At 43.6% G+C, this 10,235-nt stretch overlaps 1 protein-coding gene across 1 annotated transcript in view; it reads left to right on the top strand.

Annotated features, from left to right (window-relative positions):
- EWSR1 (EWS RNA binding protein 1) overlaps window positions 1-10,235 on the top strand; it is a 46,089-nt gene that overhangs the window by 28,134 nt on the left and 7,720 nt on the right. The window contains exons 8-12 of the mRNA XM_017855530.1: window positions 3,807-4,018; window positions 5,493-5,673; window positions 8,436-8,470; window positions 9,011-9,043; window positions 9,362-9,490. Coding sequence (XP_017711019.1) covers window positions 3,807-4,018; window positions 5,493-5,673; window positions 8,436-8,470; window positions 9,011-9,043; window positions 9,362-9,490 — 590 coding nt within the window. The remainder of the gene's footprint in view (window positions 1-3,806; window positions 4,019-5,492; window positions 5,674-8,435; window positions 8,471-9,010; window positions 9,044-9,361; window positions 9,491-10,235) is intronic.

Raw genomic sequence — 10,235 nt, 5'->3', positions numbered from 1 at the left:
ATAAAATATAAAGCCCTTGGTTTATTTTTTTTTTTTTTTTGAGATGGAATCTCGCTCTGTGTCCCAGGCTGGAGTGCAGTGGCCAGATCTCAGGTCACTGCAAGCTCTGCCTCCCGGGTTTACGCCATTCTCCTGCCTCAGCCTCCCGAGTGGCTGGGACTACAGACGCCCGCCACCTCGCCTGGCTAGTTTTTTTTTGTATTTTTTTAGTAGAGACGGGGTTTCACCGTGTTAGCCAGGATGGTCTCAATCTCCTGACCTCATGATCCGCCCGTCTCAGCCTCCCAAAGTGCTGGGATTACAGGCTTGAGCCACCGCGCCCGGCCTGGAGATCCCTTTATTTTCAGGCTTTAGTATTACAAATCAACCTTGCTTAAAGTGGCAAACACTTCTCTAAGCACAGATTATCAGAAGGTACAGAAAACCCTTCTAAAGAACATCTTAGCCAGTGTACATTTGCATATAGATAAATATATATATTTAAATAAGGCCTTGACATTAATGCTGGGATTTCACTTCAGACAAAACCAACTTGAAAGCATTGAACGACTTGGCCAGGTCAGTGGCTCGCACCTGTAATCCCAGCACTTTGGGAGGCCAATGTAGGTGCATCCCCTGAATCCAGGGGCTTGAGACCAGCCTGGGGAACGTGGCACAACCCTGTCTCTACAAAAAATACAAAATTAGCCAGGTGTTGTGGCGCACTCCTATACCTATAGTCCCAGCTACTCAGGAGGCTGAGGTGGGAGGATCACTTGAGCCCGGGGAGTTTGAAGCTGCAGTGAACTGAGATTGCACCACTGCACTCTAGCCTGGACAACAGCAAGACTCTTGTCTCAAAGAAAGTGTCAAATAACAAGTCCTGGTTCTGTTTTCTTCGCCATGCAATCAGCTTCCCACCAGCTTATTTTCCTCCTTATGGTAGACAGTATTTTTTTGCTTGTGTTTTGATATTTTGAGCCAGTCTCACTTTGTCACTCGGCTGAAGTGCAGTGGCACAAGCAGTCTCAGCTTACTGCAGCCTCCGCCTCCCAGGTTCAAGTGAATCTTGTGCCTCAGCCACTCAAGTAGCTGCTGGACTATAGGCGCATGTCACCCCGCCCAGCTAACTTTTGTATTTTTTAGTAGAGATGGGGTTTCACCATGTTGGCCAGGCTGCAGAGAGGTTTTAAGTATATTTAAGTGTATGGCCTTTTCTGGCCAGGCACGATGGCTCTTGCCTATAATCCTACCACTTTAGGAGGTCAAGGCAGGAGGATTGCTTGAACCAAGGAGTTCATCACCAGCCTGGGCAACCTAGCGAGAGACTGCCTCTACAAAACATTTTGTAAAATTATCCGGGCATGGTGATGCATGCCTGTAGTCCTAGCTACTTTGGAGGATTGCTTGAGCCTGTGAGATTGAAGCTGCAGTGAGCCTTGCCACTGCACTCCAGCCTGGGCAACAGAGTGAGACCACCATCTCAAAAAAGCCTTTTCTGGCCTTGTCAGTAAAGATCTTAGAGAAGATTACAGGAGGGGCAGACCTAATGCATCTGGGAGTGGTCATTTGATGATGTGGAGTTGGTGAACAGGGAATATAGGGGAGTAATTGATGTTTTGTTGTCTTATTCCAGGGAAAGATTTTCAAGGGAGCAAACTTAAAGTCTCTCTTGCTCGGAAGAAGCCTCCAATGAACAGTATGAGGGGGGGTATGCCACCCCGTGAGGGCAGAGGGATGCCACCACCACTCCGCGGAGGTACTTTCTCTGATCTCCTATGTTGCATTAAAAGGTTTTCAATATACTCCCTACCCTTGAGAAACTTGATTACTAGAGTGAAGAAATATAAAATTGTGTGTAGAGTCAATACTTTGAACGTTTGTGGGCGTAAAAGGAAGAGGAGAAGAACATGGGAGGCTGGAAGCCACACTGCCTGTCAACTCCAGACTGCCATTTATTTGGCTTTGGTTGTGTCTGTATAGACATGCCTGCTTCTTATAGAATTGTGGGAGTTTGGCCGGGTGTGGTGGCTCATGCCTGTAATTCCACCACTTTGGGAGGCCGAGGCGGGCGGATCGCCTGAGGTCAGGAGTTTGAGACCACCCTGGCCAACATGGTGAAACTCTACTAAAATAGAAAATTAGCCAGGCATGTTGGTGCATGCCTGTAGTCCCAGCTACTTGGGAGACTGAGGCAGGAGAATTGCTTGAATCTGGGAGGTGGAGGTTGCAGTGAGCCAAGATCTTGTTCCACTGCACTCCAGCCTGGGCAACAGAGCAAGACTCCATCTCAAAAAAAAAAAAAAAAAAAGGCCGGGCACAGTGGCTCATGCCTGTAATCCCAGCACTTTGGGAGGCCAAGGCGGGCAGATCACAAGGTCAAGAGATCGAGACCATCCTGGCTAACACAGTGAAATCCCATCTGTATTAAAATAGAAAATTAGCCGGGCGTGATGGTGGGCGCCTNGATGGAGTTTCACTCTTGTTGCCCAGGCTGGAGTGCAGTGGTGCAGTCTTGGCTCACCGCAGCCTTTGCCTCCCGGGTTCAAGTGATTCTCCTGCGTCAGCCTCCCAAGTAGCTGGGATTACAGGCATGCGCCACTATACCTGGCTAATTTTGTATTTTTTGTAGAGATGGTGTTTTTCCATGTTGGTCAGGCTGGTCTCGAACTCCTGACCTCAGGTGATCCACCCGCCTCTGCCTCCCAAAGTGCTGGAATTACAGGTGTGAGCCACTGCTCTCGGTTTTTTTTTTTTTTTTGAGACGGAGTTTCACTCTGTTTCCCAGGTTGGAGTGCAGTGGCGCTATCTTGGCTCACTGCAACTGCTGCCTCTGCAACCTAGCTGGGACTACAGGCGCATGCCACCATACCCAGCTAATTTTTGTATTTTTAGTAGATGGATTTTCACCATGTTGGTCAGGCTAGTCTCGAACTCCTGACCTCAGGTGTTCCACCTGCCTCAGCCCCCCAAAGTGCTGGGATTACAGGCATAAGCCAATACCAGACTTCACCTCCCAGGTTCAAGTGGTTCTCCTCCGTCAGCCTCCCAAGTAGCTGGGACTACAGGCACCCGCCAGCAGGCCTGGCTAATTTTTTGTGTTTTTTACTAGAGACAGGGTTTCACTGTGTTAGCCAGGGTGGTCTTGATCTCCTGACCTCGTAGTCAGCCTGCCTCAGCCTCCCAAAGTGGAGCCTTTGCTTGAGCCTCCGCTCCCACCCGAAAATGACCATTGTTTTAAATGGGAATGGAGATTAAGTGGAAACTCTTTAAGGGTTATACAGATGGTGGTTATAATATTTCCTCCTCCCAGCTGGGCACGGTGGCTGACGCCTATAATCCCATCACTGTGGGAGGCTGAGGTGGGCGGATCATGAGGTCAGGAGATCAAGAGCATCCTGGCTAACACGGTGAAACCCCGTCTTTACTAAAAATACAAAAAAATTAGCCGGGCATGGTGTCAGGCACCTGTAGTCCCAGCTACTCTGGAGGCTGAGGCAGGAGAATGGCGTGAACCCGGGAGGTGGAGCTTGCAGTGAGTGGAGATTGCGCCACTGCACTCCAGCCTGGGAGACAGAACAAGACTCTGTCTCCAAAAAAAAAAAAAAAAAATTCCCCCCTCCCATTTAATGTTTTATTTTGAACACAAAAATATTTGCTGACTTGAAATTCAAATTGTTGATGTGTAGAAAGTAACTTCTGTTTTATGGATGTCTGTGTCACATGCTGTGAATGTCTCTTTTATTCAGGGGATTTGAAATAACAAGCCTCTTTTTTCTAAAAAGCTGGGTTTTGTTTTTTTGTTTTTTTTTTCTCCTCTCTTTCAGCTATTCCTCTACACAGCCGACTAGTTATGATCAGAGCAGTTACTCTCAGCAGAACACCTATGGGCAGCCGAGCAGCTATGGACAGCAGAGTAGCTATGGTCAACAAAGCAGCTATGGGCAGCAGCCTCCCACTAGTTACCCACCCCAAACTGGATCCTACAGCCAAGCTCCAAGTCAATATAGCCAACAGAGCAGCAGCTACGGGCAGCAGAGTGAGTTGCTAAGAGAGAAAACCAAATAAGAATGATTGTGTTTGGAGTTTTTTTGTGGGGTTGATTTTTTGTGTTTTTCTTTTGAGATGGAGTTTCACTTTGGGGGCTAAGGCTGGAGTGCAGTGGTGGGATTTCAGCTCACCGAAACCTCTGCCTCCTGGTTCAAGCAGTTCTCCTGCCCCCACCTTCCGAGTAGTTGAGATAGGCGCCCACGACCAGGCCCAGCTAATTTTTGTATTTTTCATAGAGACGGGGTTTCACTATTTTGGTCAGGCTGGTCTCAAACTCCTGACCTCAGGTGATCCTCCCCCATCAGTCACCCAGAGTGTTGGTATTACAGTCGTGAGCCACTGCCACGCCAGCTGTGTTTGGAGTTTTTGAACAAGGGGAATACTCTTTACCATTGTTTGCTTTTGGAATCCAGGACACATCTTGAGGGCATGACATTCCAGCTAACATCTTGGATGTCCCAGTGAAGATTTCAGTGCTTTTTTCCAATTTAATTGTTTTTAGTATGCCTTGCCAAAGAAGAAAAGAGATACTGTAATTGATCAGAAAAAAATGTTTTAGACTGCTAGTCCTGCTGTCTTTGGGGAGGTTGTATGCAGTGAGTAAATCCAAGATCGTTTTTGGCCTCCCTATCAGTCATTAATGTAAAGTGGGGAGGCAGCTATTGCAGGCCACTATGATTTTGATAGTCAAATAAAAGCTATGGTTTTTTTTCGGTTGCTGTTTTGTTTATATCCATTAAGGGGAAAAAAGGCCAGGCATGGTGGCTCACACCTGTAATCCCAGCACTTTGAGGGAGGCCAAGGCAGGAAAATCACTTGAGACCAGGAGTTTGAGACCACCCTGGGCAACGTAGTGAGACCCTGTCTTTTTAAAAATAAATAAAGATTCTTTAAAAAAAAAAAAATAGGGAAGGAAAAGGGGGAAAAAGAATCCACCTCACAGAATATTTGCAGTTCTATGTGGAGAGAGGTAACCAAAAACACAAAATTATCTTCAGAATTTAGTTTGTACCAGGATCGTTGGTCTTTTTAAATTACGTTCCATCCACGGGGATTTCTCAACAACTGAAAGGAGTAGTGTTGGTTTATGTAGTTGAGCCCCTGGCAGTGTGCTAAAGCCCTGAGAAACCTGGCTCTGTTTTCATTTCTTGAGTATAGCTCAAAAGCTGCTTTTGGAGACATCTTAGGATAGAGAACCCTATAAACTATATGTTAGGCAGAGGGCTTTTTTTTGTTTAGAAGCGGTTTATTCTAGGCTAACTATGTAAGGTTATTTCAGCTGTGATGAACCAGCAGTTTTTGTTGAATTTAGCCTACCCATTAGGGGTGCTTTATCGTGTTATAAAGAAGATGGTGCCTTGGTTAGTGCCTTGCAATTGAGGATTTTGTTACTCCAGGAGAAAGTACATCAGGCAGTGGTGTAAATGCTGGTCCATGGCTTACAGGTGTGACTCTTTCCTCAGGTTCATTCCGACAGGACCACCCCAGTAGCATGGGTGTTTATGGGCAGGAGTCTGGAGGATTTTCCGGACCAGGAGAGAACCGGAGCATGAGTGGCCCTGATAACCGGGGCAGGGGAAGAGGGGGATTTGATCGTGGAGGCATGAGCAGAGGTGGGCGGGGAGGAGGACGCGGTGGAATGGGGTAAGAGCAAACCTTTTCTCCTTTTACCTAATTTTGTTTCATCCATAGGATTTTCAATGGAAAGAAGGGACTGAAAGACATAAGAAATTAATTTCTGCATTTCCATGGACAATCTGTTGAGCTCAAGCCATCTTCTAAAACATGGAAATGTCATCTTTGTGGCATACATTAAGTGGCAGTTTATTTTCTTTCCCTGCCAGTATACTTCGTTGGGTCGGGGAGAACAAAGAATGGTTTTGAAACCAGAGCTTTCAGTTCCCTTCATGGTTTCCAGAGGTGAGAAGCCTCTGTGGGTAATAGATTTGGGATGGAACACACACAACCCTTCTAATGACCCTAAGTTTTTAACTAATTGCATTTGAATGGTTGTCTTGAAATCCCTGGTGTATATACTGCAGAAAAGGAATGCAGCTGTTTTCCACAGTGTTTGTCCCCAACTTCTGTTTGTACTCAGAGTCGTTGAACATAATTGAAGATTTTTGTCCCATAATCCTTAAACTATAGCCTGAGGTGCACCTGATACATAGAGTTTGGATGGAGCACAGAAAAATCCAATAGCATTTTGCAGAGTAATGTATATAATTATAGGCTCACTTCCTATTGGCGATGTTGAAAGTCTAAATCGGTTTGACCATTTTGATTGATGGCACAATCTGGTTTAGAAAACTTTGTTTAGATCAATGACATAACCCTGCTACCTCTGCCTGCCCTTCCCCTCCCTTCTCCCATCCCCTTTTCCCTATCTGATGTCTGTACTTTGATGAAGGTGAGCTATAATATTGGTGGTTAACATAATCCAGAAGGCTTAGTTCTGTGTGTGTTCTGTCCCTATATAAACTAGTTAAAAAAAAAAAAAGTTATGCAGAATGTTAGATATTTACATTTGATTTGGTATGCCACTATTCTAGGAAAATTAAATAGTATTTTTTTTAAATAGAATGAACTTCAAAATTAAAGTTGATCTTTAACTTCCATATTAGCAAATACTCTTCACTACTGAAAGTACTATTTTGCATATTCTGCATAACTTTAAGTCTTTAGTGAAATCTTTATTGGAAGAAAGTCGTTTGACAACAGGCAAAAATTTAATGATTTGGTATGAAGTAAAATCAATCTTCTGATTTGGAAAATATTATAAAGGTTTCACTTCTTTTTGGATGTTTTAAAATAGACATAGACACTTGAAAGTACTATCATCACGTCTCAAATCACCTAGAATTCCTAGTATTTTTAAATTGCAAAAACAATTTCAAGTTTATTTAAATACTTCAGAAGTTATAATCCTACTAATTGTGCTAGACTTTGCTAATAGAGGGGGCCCCTCTTTCTGGATGAGAAGTCTCTCTCGGAGCCATAGAAGAGACCATGGCTTTCCCCATAGGTTTTACAACAGACTGTGAAGCAGTCTGTCGGATCCTGTGGGGATACACAGGGGCATTTCCCTCGTCCCCCCTTTTTATTGTGGTGTGGTGATGGTTTTCAGTGTCTTCTGCAGGTAAGGCACTCAATGTTGTTAACATGCCCTTTTTCATTGCCTCAGTATTTTGATATTTTCATTGGCTGTTAAACGTGGAAACTTTTTAACATGCTTTGTCGCATTTATATGCTACAGGTTACAAAGTGAGAGCCTTGTATACACTTCAATACTTAAAAAGTACCCGTACTCAGTACTCAGCCGGCAGCATAATGAAAAGTGGGACTAGACACGGTGTCCATATGGAGAGGAAAAATATACATAGAATATTTTTAACAAAATGTATTCATTGTATAAATGGAATCCTTCTGTAACTTTGGTAACTGCATACTTGTTGTTTGGTAATGAACCAGAGGAGGTATAATACTCTAGAATTGTGTAACATTAAAGTGTAAACTTTTGTGTTTAAAGAGAGAGAACATTTTATGGTGTGTACTTTTAAAAAGGAAACAAAGCTGCATGCAACAGCTTGAAATTGTGTATTCAGGTATTAAAGGTGCAATACTGGTTAGAAAAATCTCAGGGCCTCCCACTGGGGAGCTGCCTTTATTTAATTCTAAAGAAAACAAAATTTAACTCCCAAAGTCCAATTCATATTTCCCCCTCCCCTCTTTAAGTAATTTTACATGGCATAGTCATTATTCTAACTGATATGTCTATAAAGTTGCACCCCCAGTCCGCTGAGCCTTGGTATTTGTTGTAAATTCTCCTTTCACAGCGATTGTTAAATCTGTTCGTGCCCTGAGATGTATGGCTTTATGCTGAAGATTGGCTGGATGCGTCCTCTGATGTGTGTTGTAGGAATTTAATGTGGTTGTCTCCTGCTTTATTATACTGTGACTTGTTAGGAAACCCTGGGCCTCATTTGGCTCTCCCTTGGGAGAGGTTGAGGGTGCACCTTTATGAACATGGAAAGGTTTATCACAGCATTTAACCCCCACTTGCTCCTCCCCTCTATACCAAGCTCTTCTGGTTTTTCACCTGACGGGGTGGGTGTTTGGGATCTATTTTTTCTTCCTAATTTGCCAAGTATTGCACTATTAATACCAGCCCCCGAAATGAAAGGAACCAACCACACTGGTGTGTACAATCAGACAAGCAAGGTTGTATATTGAGGAAATTTGAGCAAGCTGCCCTGAAGAAAGGCATAGTGACAAGATGAGAGAGATGCATTGTTTGGAGATGTGTTTAGCCAGTGCCCTTCTTCCCCACGAGCCCCCCCAAGGCTCAGAGCGGTACTGGCTTTTAAAGGGAAAGGCCTTCATTTCTTCGTTTATCCCCCCAGCAGCGCTGGAGAGCGAGGTGGCTTCAATAAGCCTGGTGGTAAGTTTTTGAGTATTACCATAGATAGTGTTTTAAAAAAAAAAAATGCAGTCAGTTTTTAGAAAACTATAATTTTTTTATTAGTTTCATAAGCGGTTTAAAAATGATCTGTACAAAAGAGACTAATGGGTACTGCCGGCATTGTCTTAGGGGTAATAAGGTTAACCTATGGTTACAAAACAAAGGGTAACTTCAAGTATTGAGTAACTGCTTCTGTAATATGGGGGAGAATAAATTTTTAAATTTGGTTTATTTAGAGGAAAAATTTTGACTTAAATTTAACACTGATTTGGCACATAAGCATTGAGAGTGTATTTGGTTAATGGTTTAGAAGCAAACCAGCAAAGAAAAAAGCAAACCCTAGCAAACCTTTCACAAATGTTAAAAGAGGCACTGCTCCATTTTAGCAGTGCGGGTCATTTTGAATTTAATGAATCCCCATCAAATGGTGGTGTAGTAGATAGCTATGTGTGTTTGTAAGGTTTGTAGCTTGCAAGACGTGCACTAATAATATTTTATATGATCTTTCCTGGTTGGCAGGACCCATGGATGAAGGACCAGATCTTGATCTAGGTAATTTTGAATTCTTGTACTTCATATTGTGCTTTATAAATTAATGGTACAGAGGTAAATGCATGCCTGGAGTTCAGCAGCCTTATAGACCAGCGTGATATTCTTGCTGTCAAGGACAATTTGGGGAATCCTTTATTGTGAGCATCTATTCATAATGGCCTTAAGTGAAGTAAACCAAAAGTTTGATAGCATTCTTCTTAGTATGCTTGGTAGTTTTCTTAGATTTATGATGAATATCCTTGGGCAGTAGTGATCAGATAGTTAAGAAACCCCTATAGATGCATGATAATAATTCTCTTGTCTTGTTTTCTCTGAAAGGCCCACCTGTAGATCCAGATGAAGACTCTGACAACAGTGCAATTTATGTACAAGGATTAAATGACAATGTGACTCTAGATGATCTGGCAGACTTCTTTAAGCAGTGTGGGGTTGTTAAGGTAAAAGCATAACTGGGTCATCTGGCAAAACTTGAAACCACAGAGCATTTTAAAGAGAGTGAACTGATGCTGAGAGTTGTTTTCTAAGGTTGCTTTTGCCTGACTTCTTTCTAGATATCTTATGGTTTGTTCCTTTAAAAAAAAAAAAAAAATTAGCCTTTTTTTGTTTTTTGAGATGGAGTTTTGCTCTTGGTGCCCAGGCTGGAGTGCAGTGGCGCAGTCTTGGCTTACTACAACCTCCGTTCAAGCGAATCTCCTGTCTCAGCCTCCCCGATAGCTGAGATTACAGGCCTGCACCACCACACCCAGCTAATTTTGTCTTTTTAGTAGAGATTGGGTTTCACCGTGTTGGTCAGGTGGGTCTCAAACTCCTGACCTCAGGTGTTCTACCCACCTTGGCGCCTCCCAAAGTGCTGGGATTACAGGTGTGAGCCACTACGCCCGGCCTTCCCTCCTCCACCCCTAGAGACTAAGTCTTGTTCAGCCTCCCAGGTTCAAGTGATTCTCCCACCACAGCCTCTTGAGGTAGCTGGACTTACAGGCACGTGCCACCACGCGCAACTGATTTTTGTATTTTTGGTGGAGATGGGTTTCACCTGTTGGCCACGCTGGTCTTGAACTCCTGGCCTCCTCAAGTGATCCACCTACCTCAGCTTCCCAAACTGCTAGGATTACAAGCATGAGCCACTGCGCCCAACCTTAAATTATTGTGTCTTTATGCTAATTTTTTTTTTTTTTTTTTTTTTTTTTTTTTT

Source organism: Rhinopithecus bieti, unplaced genomic scaffold (assembly GCF_001698545.2).
Source record: "Rhinopithecus bieti isolate Rb0 unplaced genomic scaffold, ASM169854v2 scaffold_36959, whole genome shotgun sequence".
Classification (NCBI taxonomy): domain Eukaryota; kingdom Metazoa; phylum Chordata; class Mammalia; order Primates; family Cercopithecidae; genus Rhinopithecus; species Rhinopithecus bieti.
The sequence above is the reverse complement of the archived record's forward strand: the minus strand, read 5'-3'. Positions and strand labels throughout refer to the sequence as shown.